The sequence below is a fragment of the Microtus oregoni genome, unplaced genomic scaffold (genome assembly GCF_018167655.1).
Source record: "Microtus oregoni isolate MIOR12 unplaced genomic scaffold, Mior012 000000F_ref0000247, whole genome shotgun sequence".
NCBI lineage: Eukaryota > Metazoa > Chordata > Mammalia > Rodentia > Cricetidae > Microtus > Microtus oregoni.
This window is the reverse complement of record NW_024543059.1, coordinates 60,572,127-60,593,573: the sequence shown is the minus strand read 5'-3', so window position 1 is coordinate 60,593,573 and position 21,447 is coordinate 60,572,127. Positions and strand designations below refer to the sequence as shown.

At 43.7% G+C, this 21,447-nt stretch overlaps 1 protein-coding gene across 2 annotated transcripts in view; it reads left to right on the top strand.

Moving 5' to 3' along the window:
* Ddah1 (dimethylarginine dimethylaminohydrolase 1) overlaps positions 1–21,447 on the top strand; it is a 126,193-nt gene that overhangs the window by 91,427 nt on the left and 13,319 nt on the right. For both annotated transcript variants that reach the window (XM_041651054.1, XM_041651064.1), the window contains exons 3-4: positions 1,871–1,944; positions 2,818–2,937. In XM_041651054.1, coding sequence (XP_041506988.1) covers positions 1,871–1,944; positions 2,818–2,937 — 194 coding nt within the window. The remainder of the gene's footprint in view (positions 1–1,870; positions 1,945–2,817; positions 2,938–21,447) is intronic.

Sequence of the window (21,447 nt, the reverse complement as noted above, 5' to 3'; positions counted from 1 at the left end):
TTCTGACTTTATCTCCTTGCCTTTGTCTCCAAAGTTCATGGCCATCGCAGCCCTTCCCCTTCGCTGTGTTTGCGCCTGCCTCCCTCTGTTTCTTCTCCCTCCCTCCAAAACTTTGTCGATTTTTATTCTTCTTTTCAGAGGACTAAATATTTGCTTTTGTGAACCCTTTCTCTTGTGTTCCTATTATCTCTTTGCTTCTTTTAAATGTCTTTATTTATATTCTCTCCTTTTTCCCCTACATAATGAATACACATTTTATCTTACTGATTTTGAAATGTCCGCTTCTCTAATATGTGGATTTCCCTTCAAATACTACTTTAATTGAATCTTTTTTCCTTCTCTGTTTTCTGGTTTTTGTTTGTTTAAGACACTGTCTCATTAGCCCAAGCTAGCTTCAGATTCACTGTATAGTTGATGATGATCTTGAATTCCCAGTCCTTCTCCTCCACCTCCCCAGTGCTAGAATTACAGACTCGCTCTACCACATCCAGTGAGAATCTCTAGTTAATATGAGTATTTCTAATACCGTTGAGTTCTAAATGTTTTCTAAATTTCTGTTATGATTTAACTGTTAATGCATTAGTCGATCATAATGGATTTATTTTTAATGTGACAATTCTTTTATGTTTGGAGTCTACCAGATCTACTATAGCTGTAGAATGGAAAGTAATTAGCTTATATTTCCTTTATGGATTATATTTTAAGTAGATCAGTTTTTTTTCTTCTTAGAATTCTCAATGTAAATGTAGATCTCTAATTTAAAAAGTGGATCTATGCTCGGTCATCAGTGGAGACTCAACCCACTGTGGAAGCTTAGTGGGGAAACATAAAGGAGGAATTAGGCCATTGTCACTGAACCCCCTTGCTCATCCCGCCTCACTGAAATATCTGTGGCCACTGGTCACATGCCTTGTGTGAAGCAATGAGCATATGGACCCTTCTGGAAAAAGAGAAAACATAACTGTCTTTTAGAGACATCAATTTACTGATAATACAAAGAGTAAAGGAGCCATGTAAGTGCTAAGTGCTGTTAGGGGGCCATCAGCCAAACCCGGATCGTAGGATTGTTGCCCTGAGGAATTCTCCTGTAAGTGAATGTGGTAGGAAAGGAAAGAAAATGTGATTATTTATTTATTTACTTTTTACATTTTGTGGGATTTTTAGATTTTTTTTGTACAATATATTTTGATCGTATCCTTTTCTTCCCCCAAAACCTCCCAGAATTATTTAATTATGACTATTTAATGTATATGGGTTTGTTTGGGTTTTTTTTTGCCTGCATGCCTCTGTACCACATGCAGGCCTGCTGACCATGGAGACAATTAGAGGACATTGGCTTCCCGAGAACCATTTTGTTGATACTTCTTGAGCAAAGCATCCCTGTCAAGTCTGGAAAACACTATCTCCCCGCAGGCATCCTATTCCTCTGGCTCTTCCAGCCTTCCAGCCCATCCTCTGAGACGTTCCTTGAGCCGTAGGTACAGGGCTTGTGTTGTAGATTAATAGTCATCTTAAGGGGCAGTGAAGGAGCAGGGAGTCCCCTTGTATATCTGGACAGCCACCACCAGACATCACCAGACATTTTTCATCTTCCTGGGTTGAAACTCCATCCCCATTCAGCAACAACTACCCATTTACCCCTTCCCCCGACTCCTAAAAACTTCCGTGCTGATTTCTATCCCTGCGGTTGAAAGGTTTATTTAAGGTCAGTCATTTAATCGGTTTGTGGAAGAACAGCAGTTGTCTCTTTGGGGGAACTCTCCTGATGGAGAAGAGAACTGTGTGATGCTCAGAGGTCATTATTATAGGTGGAGAAATGGGGTACTCCTTGGGGTCACCAACTTGTTATGTTCCATCACATCTCTTACAGGCAGAGAATTTTTTGTGGGCCTTTCCAAAAGGACAAACCAGCGAGGTGCTGAAATCTTGGCTGATACTTTTAAGGTAGGTGAAGGATCGTTTATGCCTGTCTCAGAGTAATTGCTTAATAAATATTCATGGCCCCATTGAGTCAATATGTCATGAGTAATTGTGTTTATATTTCACCCGCTTTAAAAAATTATTCTTAGTATTTGTACATTTGCTAGACGTTTTAGAGTCTATTAAATTCAAATTTCTCAATAATTAGGATCCATTGAGCTCTCTCAGGAAAAAAAGAGTTAGTGTGTTCACCTCTTGGCTTTTCCTAAGGTGTAATCATAAAGACACTAGTGCATGCCCCTGACAAAAACCACTTTAGAAAATAAAAGCTGAAGATGCAGATATGTCTGATGTGAAATGTGATTTTCAGATTAGAATGTGTGATCTCCTCTACTGAGTGATTGCTGTGTACTGGGGACTGTGGAAAGTATCTCACGTGCTTTCCATCAAGTCATTTACTGCTGGCGGGTTCACCAGCCTGCTTGGGAATAGATACAAATACCCTTCCCTCAAGGTCCCTTACTGCTCGTAGGAAGAAGGGTTCACCAGCCTATTTGGTAAAGTATACAAATGCACGCATGCACACACGCACACAGACAGGCACCTCTCCCTGTCCCAGAATCCACAAGGGATTCAAACAACCCTCCCAGAATAACCTGCCCCACAGGCCAAAGAACTAGCAAAGTTGGTGGCAGGGTTAAACTCTGGAAGGAAACTGCTTTCTTCTTACAAGCAGTAATGCCAATGCCTGTGAGTCAATCCCCCTGCCTCCCTACCCTCACCCCCTGGGATAGTCGCCTTCAGAAGAGCAAGTGAGGTTCTGACCATTGGTAATCAGTCTTGGCAATTGCTCTGCAGTAACAACCCACTCGTCTTTTTGTCTGTCTGTCCGCATAGGACTACGCCGTCTCCACAGTCCCTGTGGCCGATTCTTTGCATTTGAAGAGCTTCTGCAGCATGGCTGGACCCAACCTGATTGCGATAGGGTCCAGTGAATCTGCGCAGAAGGCCCTCAAGGTAAGCACAAGGCTGTGCCTCTAGGTACAGCAGGCTGTGCCTGGCCGCAGCTAGACACCGGGCAGGGGTGGCGAGGGCTGAACGGACTGGCACCTGAGACACCTATGGTGTGCACTGTCTGCTCTGGTCCTCATTAGGAGCTAAGAACCCCCGAGTGTGGAAAGGCTCTTGAGAGGTCAGTCATTCTGTATCCCTCATCAGGCTTCCTCACATGGCCAGGTTTCTGGATGACATGCACCAAATTTATCATTTCACTAGCCAGGAACCTTTGCAGTGTTCTCTTTCCCACAAGGAGGGGAGCTGCTACATCCGGAGCTCATTACAATATGCTTATCCTCTGTTGTGCCTATGCTGCAACATGGTGACCTTCTAGAAAGCTGTGACTCAGAAGAACCTAGAGAGCCTGCCGCCTTCTCTTTTATTTAGAATGATAAACTTGGCACAGAAAATGTCCTCCTCTCCTAGGTGAAGCTCGAAAAGCACAGGAAGACCATGGCGGTCTGAGGTCCCAGAGCTCGATCTGGAGTACAAGTCCTGGATGACGAGGGCTTTCCAACATTGCCATGTTTTCCCTTTGATAACACGTCTCTAGTCTGCAGCTCCAATGCTGGGAGATAATCCGCAGGCTCTGGAAGGGCAGAGATCAGGCCTTACTCTCCCTTGAGTTCCTTCCTGTCTGGCCCTTTACGGAGCCTGAATATATATATATACTCCTGGTTGGGGGTGAGGTGGCATTGTCTCCTTTGTGCTGATAAGCCAGATGGAGTACTTTGCCGAGGTCACAAGACTGGCACTAAGTGGTCTGGAACAGGGGCCCCCTCTGAGGTGGCCCTTCATGTCAACATGCATGATTCATGTGTGAACCAAAACCATAGATTGCTCAAGCAAAGGGAGCGAGGGCAACCTGGGCGCCCCATATATGCCATGTATTGCTTTGCTCTTCCGTCTCTTTCCTCCTCTTCCTCAGCGAACCCAGGTGCAGCATAACTAGGAAGCGATGGTTGCCTTGAGCAGTTTCCCCTCGGTGGAATCTGCAGCTCACCAGCCTTTTTCCCTTTTCCCCCTAACTGTAGCTGTGACAGCATCCAGGTCCAGGGCTTTTAACAGCTGTCGCTGAATTATCTGCTGGACTCGATTTCTGTCAGAATGGCTCCCTCTGCTCTCCTGGAGAGTCTGCCTTTTGTTTAGCTTCCTCTGAAGAACTAAGTTGGTTTTCTGTGTATAGGAAAGATAGCATCTCCAAAAAAAAAAAAAACATTTGATGAACGGTACCATCCAGGGGACCAGGGAAGATGGTATTTCTCCTTGGGGAGTAACTGTGGTATCTGTCCATGAGAGCCGAGTTGGTCTGCATGTGTTTAGAATCAATTATAAAGGAAAGGGAACTCAAGCTGGCTTGAACCCTGCCTTTGTGTAAGTGAGCACAAATAACCCCTTCTAGATAAAGTAGACTAGGTCCCCTATTCCAGCGACATGGCAATCGCTGCCTCAGCGGGTGTCGACTGTCTGGAAAAAGTGACACCACAAAGTGGAAGGTAATATGATATAGTATGAAATTCTAATTGACTCAGAGGTCAGAGTAAAGCAGACGGCTCCCTAATAGCTAATCAGAGAAAGCCCTCTGGGGAAACATAGGACTAGAAGTAGGTCAAAAACAACCGGGAGCATTTGTCAGGGTGGGATTCAGTGAGCAAGGGCTCCAGGTGGGGACACAGTGGCATCTGAAACTGAGCAACGTGTGCTCAGGAGATGTGAGCTGCTTGCCAGCCTCTGGCTGGAGCAGGTGGAATCTACAGATGCTGTATTTAAAGATGAGGAAGAGAGAGTTGTCATGCAAAGAGTCTGGGTACCTGTACATCTCTGAGTAGAATGATCATTCCTTCAGAGATGCTGGGCCCACACTCCTCTCTCCAAACATGATAATCGTTGACATTGCAGAAGAAAAGGAGCACTGAGAACCTAGCAAAATCAAACAACCAAAAAGTGGGCTCACACCCCAATTTCCATTGTATGTCTTGATGTGTGTTCCATTTTCCTTCGTCCTTCCCTTCCCATTAACAAGTTCTGTAAGATGGCATCTCTTAGAACATTCTAGGGAGACTTCATAGGCCTTCCTGCCGAACTCCTAGGAGTATGAACAATGATGGCCATTCTTCACCTGAAACCTCCCATGTCAGAAGCTATAAATAGCCCCCGTGAGCTCCAAGGGCACTCTTTGGAGGTCATTTTTTTTCCATCAGCAAATGTACTGCCTCAACCACAGGCCCGTGGAGTAGGCGAGTGCCCGCCTGGCGTGTTCCTAACATCAAAAAAATACCGTTTTACTTTGTAGTGAGAGCATGACAAACTCAGTTGGAAAATAATGAGCTTTTCCCACAGGGGACAGTCTCGGGTCAGATGCAGGTGGTCAGTGACATCACAGGGAGGTGACCTGAGATGCTCATTTAGCTGAGCTCAGCTTGGTTCCTGTGTAAGGCTCCCAGTGAACCTGAGAAAGGGCAAGCCCTCCTGCTGACATGGGGATGTGCAGGAAGAACCATAGAAACACGTGTCATTTCCAAAAGCAGAAGCGTTGCCAGACTGATGCTCCCCACATTTTAGGTGAAATACTGAGGTGGGATGAAATAAATATTTTGAGCTGTATCTTATGCCTCAAGGATCTAACTTCCTGGATCTTGAATCCTCTTTCCTTGATGTCCCACTGTGTTCATCGGCCTGCAGGTGCCGTGACGAATGCCTCAGATAATTCAGCTCAAAAGGACTAACAAGGGTTTAGTGGCTTCCGTCTATGGTCACTTGACCTATGGCAAGCCAGTGCCACGAAGAGGAGCACACAGTGCAACACAGCCACTCGCCTCAGGGCAGTAGGGAAGCTGGGAAGGAAGGAGGCTGAGGACCCAGGGGCTCCCACAAAAGCACTTAGAGTGATACAGCATACTCCCACTGGACCCCACACCCTAAAAGTTCCACCCCTTCCCTGTGGTGCCACAGGCTGGTGGTCAAGTCTCTGATACATGAGCCTTTGGGGGACACCCAGAATCAAAGCACAGCTCCTGACCTACTCAATGGCCATTTTTTTAACTTTATTTTTTTATTTTTTTTATTGGGTTTTTATTGATTTTATTGAGCTCTACATTTTTCTCAGCTCTCTTCCCTTCCTCTCCCCTCCCCTTTTACCCTCTCCCAAGGTTCCCATGCTCCCAATTTACTCGGGAGATCTTGTCTTTTTCTACTTCCCATGTGTATTACAGCTATGTATGTCTCTCTTAGGGTCCTCATTGTTGTCTAGGTTCTCTGTGATTGTGATTTGTAGGTTGGTTTTCTTTGCTTTATGTTTAAAAATTATTTATGAGTGAGCATATGTGATAAATGTCTTTCTGGGTCTGGGTTACCTCACTCAATATGATGTTTTCTAGCTCCAACCATTTGCCTGCAAAATTCAAGATGTTATTTTTCTGCTGTGTAGTGCTCCATTGTGTAAATGTACCACATTTTCCTTATCCATCCTTCAGTCAAGGGGCATTTAGGTTGTTTCCAGGTTCTAGCTGTGACAAACAATGCTGCTATGAACATAGTTGACCACATGTCCTTGTGGTATGCTTGAACATCCTTTGGGTATATACCCAAAAGTGGTATTACTGCATCTTGAGGAAGGTTATTTCCTAATTTTCTGAGAAATCACCACACTGACATCCAAAACAGCTGTACCAATTTGTACTCCCACCAGCAATGCAGAAGTGTTCCCTTTACCCCACATTCTCTCCAGCATAAGTTGTCATCAGTGTTTTTGATCTTGGCCATTCTTACAGGTGTAAGATGGAATCTCAGAGTTGTTTTGATTTGCATTTCTCTGATGACTAAGGATGTTGAACATTTCCTTAAGTGTCTTTCAGTCATTTTAGATTGCTCTGTTGAGAGTTCTCTGTTTAGGTCTGTATTCCATTTTTTTATTGGATTATTTGTTCTTTTTATGACCAATTTCTTGAGTTTTTGGTATATTTTGGAGATCAGACCTCCATCTGATGTGGGGTTGGTGAAGATCTTTTCTCATTCTATAGGCTGCCGTTTTGTCTTGTTGACCGTGTCCTTTGCTTTACAGAAGATTTTCAGTTTCAGAAGGTTCCATTTATTATTTCTCTCAGTGTCAGTGCTACGGAGATTATATTTAGGAAGTGGTCTCCTGTGCCAGTGCATTCAAGTGTACTAACCACTTTCCCTTCTATGAGGTTCAGTGTGGCTGGCTTTATGTTGAGGTCTTTGATTCATTTGGACTTGAGTTTTGTGCATGGTGATAGATATGGGTCTGTTTTCATTCCTCTACATGTTAATATCCAGTTATGCCAGCACCACTTTTTAAATATGCTTTCTTTTTTCCATTTGATATTTTTTGCTTCTTTGTCAAAAATCAGGTGTTCATAGGTATGTGGATTGATATCTGGGTCTTCTATTTGGTTCCATTGGTCCTCCTGTCTGTTTTTATGGCAATACCAGGCTGTTCTCAGTACTGTAGCTCTGTAGTAGAGTTTGATCAATGGCCATTCTTTTTCTACTGGAAAACCTTTTCTAACTATCTTTTTATCAGAGAGTGGGTCTGCTAATCTCCCTAGCCTCTCCTTTCTCTAATTATTTACTACTATGTATGTATGTGTGTACTTACTTTCTTTTTCCAGTATCCAGAATTTGACTAGTTTCAAGAGAAGTGTGAATTTGGCTCCAAGTACCATTTTCCTCACCGACCTTGCCATCTCTGTTATTGTCTTGGTGAAGAAGCCATGGCCACTTGGGTATTTCTTTAAAGGGCGTATCATTCAAACAGAAGGTGGATCACACACACCAAAAACTTTCCTGTCTGATATGTTTCCTTCTGAGTCTGAAGCCTCTTTTTTACATATTTATGAAAATCTGAGACCCCAGGCATTTGTGAAATATATCTGAAACATTTTGCCACGGCTTTCTATCTAATCTTGGTTAGTGAAGTGGGTTCTTATGAATATGGTCATCATATATATCCAGGTTGCAGTGAAACTGAGATCTTGGCTTGAACTAACCTCTTCTTTCTATAGTTTAACTTGGCTGAGATGGGGCAGTTACTCTGCCTTTGATCACTGCGGGGATAACAGCACTGGAAAGGAAGGGCCCTTGTCCAAAGAGGGCCTGCAGGTCTTCTTTAGAAATTTTAGTTCATATGCATCTTTACTGTTAGAAAAGTCGTCCAATTTTGTCTGACTGGTGGGTCAAGCAGTGTCTGTGATCTATATTCTTTAATAGCCTGTTGGAATTTACTGAGGCTCGAGGCTTTAAATCTGAGCTTCTTCTCCTCCCGTAAAAGATCTGAATACAAGAAGAGACACCCATAAAGGGACATCTCAAATGGATAGAGGCCCATTCATATAGAATTTTAGGGAACATTAGGCCATGTCTAAGAACCCAAAGTCCACAGTGACATGCTGGTCCTGAAGGCCCTGTTTCCTGGCGTTAGAGGAGCCTTAGTGGCTTCGGTACAATCACTGTCGCCCTGGGGGTTGTAATTACCTCTTGGGGGTCTTCTTGGACTGCATTGGGTCCTGTGAGGCAGGAGAAGCCAATAAGTATAAATCCACTGTGTACTGTCTATCCCTTTGAGTCATTCTAATTCTCTCAGAATCACTAGTGTTTGCCCACAGTGACACTGACATACATCCAAGGAAGCTCATAAATTTGGGAAAGATGTTGAAAAACCCTCAGTGTAGTTCTCAAGATTATCAAAGAAACAACAGCTCAAAAAAAGGAAGGAAGGAAGGAGGGAGGGAGGAAGGAGGGAGGGAGGAAGGAAAGAAGGAAAAGAAATAAATAACCTTTCCTGGTGGTGGTGGCTCATGCCTTTAATCCCAGCACTTAGGAGGCAGAGGCAGGTTGATCTCTGTGCGTTGGGGGCCAGCTGGTCTACAGATCCAGGACATCCAAGGCTACAAAGAGAAACCCTGTCTCAAAAAAACAACAAAAAAAGAAAGAAAAAAGTAAAGAAAACTACCCAAATCCTGGCTGATCTGCTTGAGGTCTTATATAGAGAAAGGTCATTGAGCACAAACAGGTTTGTTATCCATAGCCCATAACACAAGGGAAATTACATATACTATTATTAGTAAAGGATTGTGGCTATGGGGGTGGGGCACATTGGACTACTTTTCCAGTAGGTGGTAATGTTGCTAAATTTTCTCCCAATTTATCAGGAGGAGGGAGTACCTCTTGGTTGAATATATTCAATCTTATTAATGGGGACTATTATGTTTGTATCCAATTTACATGATTAGAATAAATCTAGTTCTTCTGGTAAAGCAAATGAAGTTTATATAAAGCACTTGCTCAATTGTTTATGAAAGAAATCTAATTGTAAAATAGTATGGGGGAAAAACACCGTCTTCAGGACATGGCATGGCCATTGAACTCATAAACTCGTAGTGCAGAGGTTACAAGGTGGCACCCATCAACATTCCATCATGATTGGGGGAGTATCTTATTAGGTAGCTAGTGACCCCAAGTCCATGTCTGGGAGACTCATGAATGTTAGGCTTAAACAGAGGACGAATGGAGACAGGGAATGAGAAGCATATATAAGTAAGCTGCCTTGATCTAAGTGTGGGCTCATTGACTGTGGTCTGGACTCCAGCTCAGCAAGATGATTCAAGCAAGTCCTCCCTGCTTCTAGGGATCAGGTGATTCTTGGGAAATAGTGCCATTCTAGGGTACAGCCTGCCTTCATGGATAGTCACCCTCATCTAAGGAGTGGTCTGTACTGTGGGGTTTTTCTCCCCTTTCAGTCCAAGGTGACTGCAGATTGAGGACAAGAACCGATCAGACCTAAGAAAGGGGTATAATTCCCATGCTGACCTGCAGGGTAAGCAGGTCACTCAAAGGACACAGAGACAAAGAGACATCAGAGACACCACGCTTCTGCCCTACATTTAGTTTATGTTAGAGGGTGAACGTGTCTCTACAGGTGCTGTTTGGACACTTGGTCGTTAGCTCATGGTGCTATTCTTGGAGGTTGTAGAACCACTAGGGGCTAAAGCTAGCTGAAGGTTGTGCTATGCTGAGGCAGGAGCTTAAAGTTCATAGTCTGCCTCTGTTTTCAGCTTTCCTCTCTGGCTCCTGGCCTACAACTTCCCACCATCATAAACTCCAACATGGCTTCTTCTCAAATATGAGCCAAAATCCTCCTCCCAAGTTGCTTTCTGTCAAACGTTTGATCATAGCTACAAGAAAAGTAACTAATAAAGTCTTCTTGTGGGCCCAGATGAGAACTCAATACTTTTAGCAAAAGCAATTCCTAAGTGTGTTATAAAAATACATCTGTTGTTGGAAGTGGATGGTGATTAATTTGCAGGCGTACCTCAGTCTGCCTCCCACACCCCCACTTCATCTTCCACGTGATCCCCACTGTTCTCACAGACCAGCTTGTTGGTTTTTAATAAAGGAAGATATAAAAATTCATTTTGTGCCATTTCTTGCCCTGTTCTTTTTTTAGTTCCATCTAAAATCAATCACCTTCCTCTCCACAGGCCAGGATTAATTACATGCTATCTGTCACAGGAGGACAGTTTCTAATAATCACCCTCAGAAGACTCTTACAATAATTCTAACTTAATCTCCTTGGTAGCATTCAATCCTCCAGTCACAGTGGGGGCAAAGGGAAGAGAGGGAAGGAGGGAAGGAACTTTTAAAGAGAGAATGGAGGGGAAGGGAGAGAGTAGGGGAGAGGGAGATGATGGAGGGGGAGAGAGAGAGTGGAGGAGAGGGAGAGAATGGAAGGGGAGGGAGAGAGTGGGGGAGAGGGAGAAGATGGAGGGGGAGGGAGAGAGTGGCAGGAAGAAGCAGTGACCTCTCTTAGTCCCTTTGCTGTGGCTGTGATGGAGGAAATAGATTATTTGGGGTTACTGTCCCAGAGAGATAAGAGCCCATCTCATCAAAGAGGTATGGGCACAAGTGGCAGGTGTGGCAACTAGAGCTCGAAGTAGAGACCTAGCATCTTGACCTGCAAGCAAGCATGAAGCAGAGAGAGAAACTGCTATCAGCTGGAGGTTTTAGCTCTCAAAGCTTGTCCCAGGGGCATTCTTCCCGGCCAGGTGGCACCACCTCAGCCTCTCCAGATTGTGCCCCCAACTGGAGACCAAGTGTTCACACATCTGAGCCCATGGAAGGCATTCTTATTCAAACCTCTACATGGCTCTTAGTTAAAACTCTCAGAAAATTAGTTGATGAGGAAATTGCTGGCCCAACCTAGAAGAAATACAAGACTGGCCTGTTGAAGGGCTCTGCCATCTGCTGGCCAGTCAACACAAGGAACGCTCTTAGCTTCTGTACTTAGAGCTGGAGAGCAGTTGTGTTCTCCTTTGGACAGACAAGCTTTCCTTCCTTCCCTCCTTCCTTCCCTCCCTCCCTCCTTCCTTCCTTTCTTCCCTCTCTCCCTCCTTCTCTTCTTCCTTTCCTCCCTCCCTCCAACCTTCCCTCCCTCCTTCCTTCCTTTCTTCCTTTCTATTGATAATTTTGTTCTTAGCAAGGTGTGGGAATATATCCTTGGATCTCAAATTCAAGGTCAACCAGAGCTACATAGTAAGACCCTGTCTCCAAAAACACAGAAATAAAAATCCTGTTCTTTTATATTATACTGAATTATTTTTTAAAACTAGGAAGAATTATAAGATCTCCACTCTATTTTTCATATCTTTGACATGTAAATGAGTTGGAGTACAGTCAGTAGAATTCCAGTAGGCTTGAAATCTTAAATTAAATACTCCGGGTGCATTCCAATGGGAACGTCTCTTAGGCTTCTGGTCTGCTTCCTGAAATAACTGAATGCATATCCAAGATTCCTAGAATGAAGACAAAGGCTGTTTTGCAGCTCCTTTGAATTGCATGCACGGAGCTTGATTTTCTTTGAATGACTAACTATATAATCCAAGCCACTCAGGTCGCGTTTCCTCTTGCTTTGACTCAGCTTTACCGTTGATTTTTATGTCCAAAAATGTCCATGTCATTTTAGATGGCCATATTTAAAAAGAAAAAGGAAGATGGAAAAACCCTAAATGTGTTTGGATTTTACATGGTTTTTCACTGTCTGGAATTTCCTTTACTGACGCTACAACAATAGCAAAACCAGCGGACAAGTGAAAATTCATGAGTATTAACGGAGGATTGAAATGGGAACAGAAAGACATTGTCTTTGTGCTTGTCCCAGAGAACTATAGAGGGTTTCCCACTTGGGACCTCATTGTAAAAGGTAGACTGGCAATCCTGTTGGGTTTAATTCTGTCTTCGTATCTGGGCACCCGTTCCAGGTGTGTTCATCAGATTCACAAAGCAGCGGTATCTTTGAGTCTACCAGGGCTGTATTAAGAAATTAAAATACTGAGCAAGCAGAGCTTACACCAACTGTGTGTGCTTCTTGGCAGCAGTTACCACATCTGACGGTATTCCCAGCACCCAATGCCAGCAAGGCTGGGGTGGCCAAAATAAAATGCTTTGGCATGATAAGACAATAAATAATATGAAACTGTGGAACCAAAACAGCCAAGGCAGGAGAAGGAGAAGTTGGCCAAGTGGGAGAAAGGAGAATAATTGATGTGCACATTTTTTTCTTCTTCTGGACTTTCAAGAAAATGGCAGAAAGGGGAAAAAGGAAAGAAATTATGTTTAAAGTGCTGTTCAACATGTCCATTATAGACAGGGACATCAGAAGTACTGTGCTGCCTCCACTGGGTACCGCAGGAGGAGTTCAGCCATCTCTCAGTGGCAGGCACATGCCCCCACGTGGGGCTTTGCCATCCAAGACTCACAAAAATAAAAGTCAGAAAATCACCTCGAATTAGCAGTCCCTAGTGAGAGACGTGACTTAAAATCCTCTAAGGGCCTGTCTGAAAACATTACTGTGGCCAGTCTAGGAAAATTCTGAGGGTCCAGGTTTGAGGAGAGATCCAGCCTCCACAGGACCAAGTTGGTTCAAGAATATGAGCCACTTGCTAGACCTGTATCTTAGCATCCCAATAAAGAGATAAAGAGCCACTGAAGAAGCCAGTCTCCAGGTAACACGAGTGTAAAATAGAGAAAGCATCAAACTAAAGCTATGGGGGTCTAGAAATCCTAACCTTAATTGATGCAGAAAATCCAACATAACCCAAACTTGAAATATAATACCTAACAGGGTAGTCATTTAGAGTCCAGCATTCGGTCCATTCGACATGCTGAAATTCCTTCTTTAAATATGCCGTTTTACCAAAACTCAACAAATATTATCATTTTCTGAGAACAGGAAATTTGTCTATGACTCATACCTCTGTATTTCTGTGCAGTTCCCCCAACACACACACACCACCTAACATCAGGCCCTGAAGTAAAAGAAAAGTGAGTTTCAAGCCACTCTGATGGAAGAGGAGAATTTGAAAACTGATCCCGTGTTGATTTTACTAAAGCACCATGATTACCCACAGAGTCAAAGCAACTCTGAGGGCAAAGCAGAGCATCTAGAATCTAAATTCATGGATTGTCATCCTGGCTGTGCCTCTCGCTCTCCCCATTTGACCCCGTGTCCTGTGCTCAGTCTATTCTGGGAATAAAAAAGTTGAATCAGCCTCGCTAAGAAGTGAGAGCCTTCTTTCCCGCGGGGACTCCATGATGGCCAACCAAGGCAATTGCCATTAAATGTAAGGGTGCATAACTACCTTTAAAAAGTAACAGGCAGATGGTGGTGGCACACACCTTTAATCCCAGCACTTGGGAGGCAGAGGCGGGCAGATCTCTGTGAGTTCAGGGCCAGCCTGGTCTATAGAGTGAGTTCCAGGACAGCCAGGGCTGTTACAGAGAAACCCTGTCTGGGGGTGGGGGGGGGAGTAGCATCTATGTAATTATAAAGCTATCAATAAGGATCATTTCAAAGGAGGCCTACTGTCTCGCCTAATGTGGTATTGTCCTTGGCCACAGGATTTGGGCTTTTTTTTTTTACCTACAGTCTGTGGAGAGCCACAAAATTGTGTGTCTGTGTGTATCTGTGTGTGTGTGCGAGTGTGTGTGTGTGTCTGTCTGTCTGTCTGTCTGGTCTTTGGAGACAGGATCTGTCTTTGGCTCAGGCTGACGGTCCTTGGTCCAGGGCCTCCTGAATTCTGAGTTGATGGGCACACACAACAGGCCCTCTGTGTTTTAGGAGAGGGTCAATCAGAGTGTGGTCTCCAGAGGATGCTGTGCTCTGCTGACTTTACAGAAGCAGTGGGTCTGCTCTGAAAGCTAGTTGGATGTTGTCTTTCAGGAATGAGAGAGAAGCCAGTGTGAGGATGGACAGGGCAGTGCAGAGGCAAGGCCAGGGAGAGGGGAACTGGACCCTGTTGCTGAGGGACTACAGAAGAGAGAACAGTGCTGAGCAAAATGACACAAGGAAACCTCCAGAATGGGGTGGGTAGCCTTGGAGGGATTAGGAAAAGACTTCAGACCTTCCCAGTGCCTCCGAACTGGTCCCCCCCATCTTCTCCAAGGGAGCAAACCACCAGCAATCACTGGGCAGTGTTGCCGGATTTCACTGACCTAGATTCCTGTTTTGGGAACTGAGTGACACTCAGACATGTCCAGAGGACAGCTGCCCTGGAGGACATCCAGCGTCTAGCCTGTAAGACACTAGCGGGGCTGGCTTCCACCTCAGTTTCCATTGGCAGCAACTGGGGTCAGCATTTGCCCAATTGTGGAGTCTCTGCCATCCTTCACTCTTTTCTATCTCTCTTTTAAGTTTGTGTTTATTTACCCATAGTCGAGCTCATGCAAAGAAAGGAAAACTGTGTTGCATATCTTCTATCTCTACCAGTCTCTGGTTTATTTTCTTGGCCTAATCAATTTGACAGAATATTTAAAAAATAAATAAAAGGATGAGTCCTGCCTCGTGGGCTGAACGACACATCGCAGTGTGGCCCCTGTGACCCTCATGTTTGGTGACCCTCTGACCATGCCAACCGTAGCACCTCTGGTGTGGAAGGGATTAGGAAATGTGTCGGTTGAGTTGGAAGGAGGGTGGTTGAGTTTTGGGTTACTGATCTTCTGAGGAAGTCACATGTGTTAAAAGCCACTGGTGTTGATGGGTGCCCTGTTACTTGGCTGAACATCAGTAAAGCATGTGGTAAGAGACAGACACTAGATCGGAGGTGTTTAGATGGTGGAGAACTTCCTGTGGCCGCTCTCCCACAAGTCCCCCATTGCTCATCCCCGCTCTGTCCTCACTTTACTGTTTTTCTTATTTTCATCTTTCAAAATGTCACCTTTTTTTTTCAATTTTATTTTTATTTTATTATTTTTTTTTAATTTATTTATTTATTAAAGATTTCTGTCTCTTCCCAGCCACCGCCTCCCATTTCCCTCCCCCTCCCCTAATTAAGTCCCCCCCCTCAGCCCGAAAAGCAATCAGGGTTCCCTGTCCTGTGGGAAGTCCAAGGAACCCCCCACCTCCATCCAGGTCTAGTAAGTTGAGCATCCAAACTGCCTAGGCTCCCACAAAGCCAGTACGTGCAGTAGGATCAGAAACCCAGTGCCATTGTTCTTGAGTTCTCAGTAGTCCTCATTGTCCGTTATGTTCAGAGAGTCAAAATGTCACCTTGATCCGGCCATCTTGACGAGTATTTATAAACCTTGTTTTCTGTTACGGACCCTGTGTTGGGTTCCTGTATTTCTCATGGCATTGTCTCCGGATATAAAAGGTAGCTTTGGGGACAGGGCTCAGGGCCATTTCCCTATATCCTTTCAGGTTCGAAGCTGTGACCACATATTTACCCAGAGGTGACTCATAGTTACAGAGATCAAAATAAAACAAATCATAACTAAACAAAGGTACTGAAGGACTCATATTTTTGTTGTGTGCTGACAGAGGTTTCTGTCGCGCCATACAAGCATTTCACTGATACTTCATAACTGTAATTTTGCTACTGTTATGAATCATAATGTAATATCTGATATTCAGAATATCTGATATACAGCTTACAAAGAGGTCACAACCCCCAGGTTGAGAACCATGCTCTAGAGTAACGTCTCTCTAGGCATTTATATAGGGCGCCCTAATATTATCACTCCCGTTTACAGCTCTAGCTGGCAGAGAGACCTGGGAAAATGGAGTCAGTGAATAAGGCCAATTAAAGTCTCATGCACTAGCCAACTTTATTCCGAGCATCAGACAGTTTGTACTCTGAGAGTTAAGAAGAGTCACGTGTACAGTTACAAGGCGGGCTACAGTGGCATATAAACAGATAACAGCGGAGAGTTGTAATGAATAATCTGACATAAACTCACTCCTGTCTGCTAGAACTAGGAGGGGAACAAAAGCTCAAGCCAAGAACAATTCAGTGGGGTTTTTTAAAAAACTGAGGTCACAAGACTCTTGTCTTTTTTCTTGGAGTTTTCTCACAAGCACTCAGAATTCGCCTCACACGATTCCTTCCCCAGACCGTGTTCCTATACTCCCCCAGACTAAAGAAATAGAAATGGTTATGAATGCTGGTTTTTCTCTAAAATATCCTGTTTTTTTTTTAAATGGGACATACTATTTTCCGCATGTTGCCCTTCTCTGGGTTGGTAACATTTACGTGTTAATGTGCATGCATCAGCAGTGAGTTCTTTTTTTATTGAGCTCTAGATTTTTCTCTGCTCCCCTCCCTGCCTCTCTCCCAACTTCTACCGTCTCCCAAGGTCCCCATGCTCCCAATTTACTCAGAAGATCTTGTCTTTTTCTACTTCCCATGTTTGCTTTTCTTATGGTCCTCATTGTTGTCTAGGTTCTCTGAGGTTGTGATTTGTGGGCTGGTTTTCTTTGCTTTATGTTTAAAAACCATTTATGAGTGAGTCCATGTGATAATTGTCGCTCTGCAATGAGTTCTTATTCCGTGTTGTCGTTATTAGGTATGGAGACAGACCCTCTCCTTAAAGCCTACCTTCCTTTCCAGGCCGCCATCCTGCAGCCTGAAAGCACACAGATGCCAGGGCCCACACAGGAGCAGTGCAGGGAGGAAGGAAACCCAAACAGTTCCTTGGATAAGGAGATTGCTCCCATTTCTGAAGTTTGTCAGGGAGGATTGGGGGAGGATTTCTAGAAAGCTGGCTGAAGTCAGAGATTCCCTAACCAGCAAAAGGGTTCGGCACAAGTGCCAGCTGAAGGCCCTTCCATGTTCCACTCCTCGCTGAAGCCTTAGCTCTGAAGGAGCGTCTTACAGGGAGCTGAACAGGATAGAGGAGGGATTTAGGAGTTGGCAGAATGCTGAAGTACACTGCTGAAGACCATGCTTTATCTAACATTCAACAATTATCAATTGAATGCCCAGTGTATATCAGGCAGAGCCCTGTGTGAAGGGAACTTTCAGAAAAGAGGTCAAATTATTTGTAGTGGAAGGCTGAAGGTGTGTAGCTCACTGGGAACACCTAGGCTTTAAATGTGTGAGGCCCTGGGTTCAATGTCCAACACACACTTATACACTCACACACATTCATTCACACACTCATACACATTCACACACAGTTATACTCAACACACACACACAGGCGCACACACACACACAAACAAACATAGAGGGAAGTGGAAAATGTTGCTTAATAAATCAGTTCATCATGTCTAGTCTTCAGCTTCCTTCCATTCTCCCCTTCCTTATTATTCATTAAACCCTGAGTTTCAAATAAGTACATTGTCACTTAGAATAAAATCCACATTTCCCAGCACTTCAGAAGGTTTCAAACAAAACATTAGGGACTGGGCCTCGAGCTCAGCTGTGGAGCACTTGCTGGAGCATGCTAAAGGCTTTGAGTTCAATCTCCAGCACAGACAGAGTAAAAGAAATACTGATTTTTTTTCCCTAGCAAGTAATAATTAAAAGAAAAAAAACCTATAGTTGGGAACAAGGCAATGTGTTTTTCAAAAGCTTCCAGATGATTCTCTTGTACAGCCAGGTCGACCCCAAATCACAGAGCAGAAAACAACTGAGCCAGGCCTCCTTGTCCTCTTAAATTCATTCACAAAACCAAAACAGATAAAAACCTGCATCGAAGCCTAGGCTCTGGAACTGACTACAGTGTGCAGCCTTCTAGGTCAGTATTGCCACCTAGATTCTTCATTCTGAGCCTCTGAGAAGTAGTCTTGATAAATTCAAATCCTGCCTATGTCTCAAGGGTTATTCTCGGTTTTCTACACAATGGAATCACCAGTGTTCCCAATACCTCTTCCTCGTTTTCTAACACTGATGAAGGTCATATCCAGAAACTAAGATTATGGTTTACTTAGTGGGGATTTGGGCTTCTTTTAAAAAGTTGATATGATATCAATCAACTGTTTTCCCAAATAGCAATCAGTTTCTCATCAGGGATCTTACCAATGGGAAGAAAGACTAGAAAAGAGGGGATCGGCAGGCACACGCTTGCTCTGCAACCATGAAGACCTGAATTTGGATACCCAGTACCAATGTAAAAGCTGGGTGTGGTCAGGTGTGCCGTCAGCCCCAGCCCGGGAAGGAGTGGAGACAGACAGATCCCAGGGGTGGGCAGGGCAGCCACTCCGGTCTAATAGGCAAGCTCCAGGTTGAATGAAAGACCTTGTCTCAAAAATCAGAATGGAGAACAATAAAGGAAGCCCTCCAAACATCCATTTCTGGCTTTCATCACATGAGTGTGCACAAGAGCATATATACACATGTATAAACACACACACACACAGTGAAGTAAAATTTTTAATAAAGTAAATCATATCCTAACTTGAAAGTTTGCTTTCATTCTCTCTCATTGTTTTTCTTCCTGTTTCTGAATGAATTTGAGGCTCTCTCTTCAAACAGTAACTCTCGGGCAGAGGCGGTCTGGTCTCTCAGGGGCTATTTGGCAACACATGGAAAGATTTTCAGTTGTTGTAGTGTTGGGGTGGGAAAGGATATGACTAGCATGTGGTGGGCAGGGGCCAGGGAGGTAAATGGCCTACACTGAACAGGCCAGTGCAAACACTCTATACACATAAAATAATAATGTAAGCACTGGAAAATATTTTCAAAGAGTCTAGGAAGGAGGGGAGGCTCAGCCCTTAAGAGCCCTGCTTCTTTCCCAGAGAACCTGAATTCAGTTCCCATGTCAAGCTTACACCCACCTTAGCTGCAGCTCCAGCTGACCCCTCCTGGCCTCTATAGATACCTTCTCATGTGTACGCATACACGTATACATGTAAACAAAAGATAAAGATAGGTATGTTCTTTAAAATAGCTTTGCGAACTGGGCTAATATCCCACATCTGTCATCCCAGCACTGAGAACGCTGAGGCAGGAGGTTGTAAGGAGGCCACTTGTCTGTTTCCCGGCCACCCAGACTCCAGAAATAATTGCACAGAATCTATATAATTTGCAATACTGTTTGGCCAATAGCTTAAGCATATTTCTGGCTAACTCTTACATCTTAATTTAACCCATATCCATCAATCTGTGCATCATCACGAGGTTGTGGCCTACCAGCAAAGTTTCAGCGTGTCTGTCTTTGGCGGCAGCTCCATTGCTTCTCTTAACTCCTCCTTCTTTCTCCCAGCGTTCAGTTTAATTTTCCCTGTGTACCTCTATTCCCTGCACAGGCCCAAGACAGGTTCTTTATTAACCAATGGTATTCACAGCATACAGAGGGGAATCCCACATTAGCAGAAGGATTTTGAGTTTGAGGCTAGTTCATATACAGAGAGATACATAGTTTGTATATATAGATACAGATATATAAAATCTGTCTCCAAAATAGTCTACTAGAGGAAAAGTATTACATAATGGTTTCATGATTAAAAGAACTGTCTGAATTTATATAATCATACTTTACCCCATTTCACAACAACGATTATAAAAATACATAAAGTCTAACAAACAACAGGTTGAATTACAAGGGAAAGATAAGATAAAGAGGCGGGAGCCAAGTTAAAGATGGCGTTCTGTGGTCCTCACTTCATTTTCCACCGTAGAACAACTGGGCTTCAAGCATCCGATCACTCCACATCAACAGAGAAACACTTTATCTTGCCTTGCATATTTGAACGCGCCAAGGAGTCTTGGCTCCCATTTCATAAATCCCGTTTATCATCTCGCCTTCCAGTAACTATAATACTACATCCCATTAGTGCATTTTCTAAACTGAGCATCAGTTCCCAAATGCAGCCTGTCTGTGGGAATCAAAATTTCTGCAAACCAGATTTCAAAACTAAAGTTGTTATGGCATTGATAAAAAGTTGAGATCAGCTTATAGTAGCCTTCCACGCTAGGCCACTTATACTAACATCAATGTATAGAAGCCTTCCACGCTAGGCCACTTATTCTAACATCAATGTATAGAAGCCTTCCATGCTGGGCCACTTATACTAACATCAATGTATAGTAGCCTTCTACGCTGGGCCACTTATGCTAACATCAATGTATAGAGGCCTTCCACGCTGGGCCACTTATACTAACATCAATGTATAGTAACCTTCTACGCTGGGCCACTTATGCTAACATCAATGTATAGAAGCCTTCTACGCTAGGCCACTTATACTAACATCCAGAAATCAAGTCCCTTAAAGCTGTTGCTGATAGGAGCTCCTACTAGCCTCTTAGAACTGACTGTAAAATCTGGGAGAATTTTAAAGTTAGTTGTTAACTATAACTGCTGTTAACTATTAATTTCGTGGCTGGGATGTGGTCCACACTTGGAATCCCAGCGTGTAAAAGGCAGAGACAAGAGGATTTTAAGCTGGAGGCCAGCTGAGCTTATATTCGTCATCAGCACTGTCTCAAAGATTAAATTTTAGAGATGGCTCACCCAGTGGTTAAGAGCTCTAGTTGCTCTTCCGGAGGACCCCAGTTCAATTCCCAGCACCTGAATGGCAGCTCACAACTGCCTGTAACTCCAGTCCCAAGGGGATCTGATACCCTTTTCTGGCCTTCATAGACACCAGGCACACACCATGGTACACAAGCATCCATGCAGATAGAACACACACACAGTTTTAAATTAGATTTTATATACTTAGAATTAAACAAATTATATTAAAACCAAGGTAATAAAAGATAATAAATATCCAAACTTCTAACTTCCCGGGTACATTACTGTATTGTACCCTTGGCTGTGTTCTTGGGGTTATTTGTGCAAGTTATCTCTTTGTGTAACAATGATGTCACTTGGGAAGCTGACTGGCAGGGATATTTATTCTACAGGGATCAGCAAGTGTTAGGAACTGAGATTTGACTTGTTTTAAAGACCACCTAGGCCAGGGCTTCTGAGCTTTGCTGCTCACAACTCTTCCACCTGAGAAGTTCTCACACAGCCCTAGGTAAACAGGTCCAAGAGATAGGTATACAAATTAAACATTTGCTGACAATAGATTTTGAAAAAAATATAGAAGCTCTTTGGTATACGTGTATTTTACCACTAAAAGGTCAAAGCAGTTTTATGCTCTGACGTGATGGGTGTGTCCATTTGTCTAAGACAATGCAATAAAAAGATATGTAATTCATTACATACATGCAGCAAAATGGCAAATGT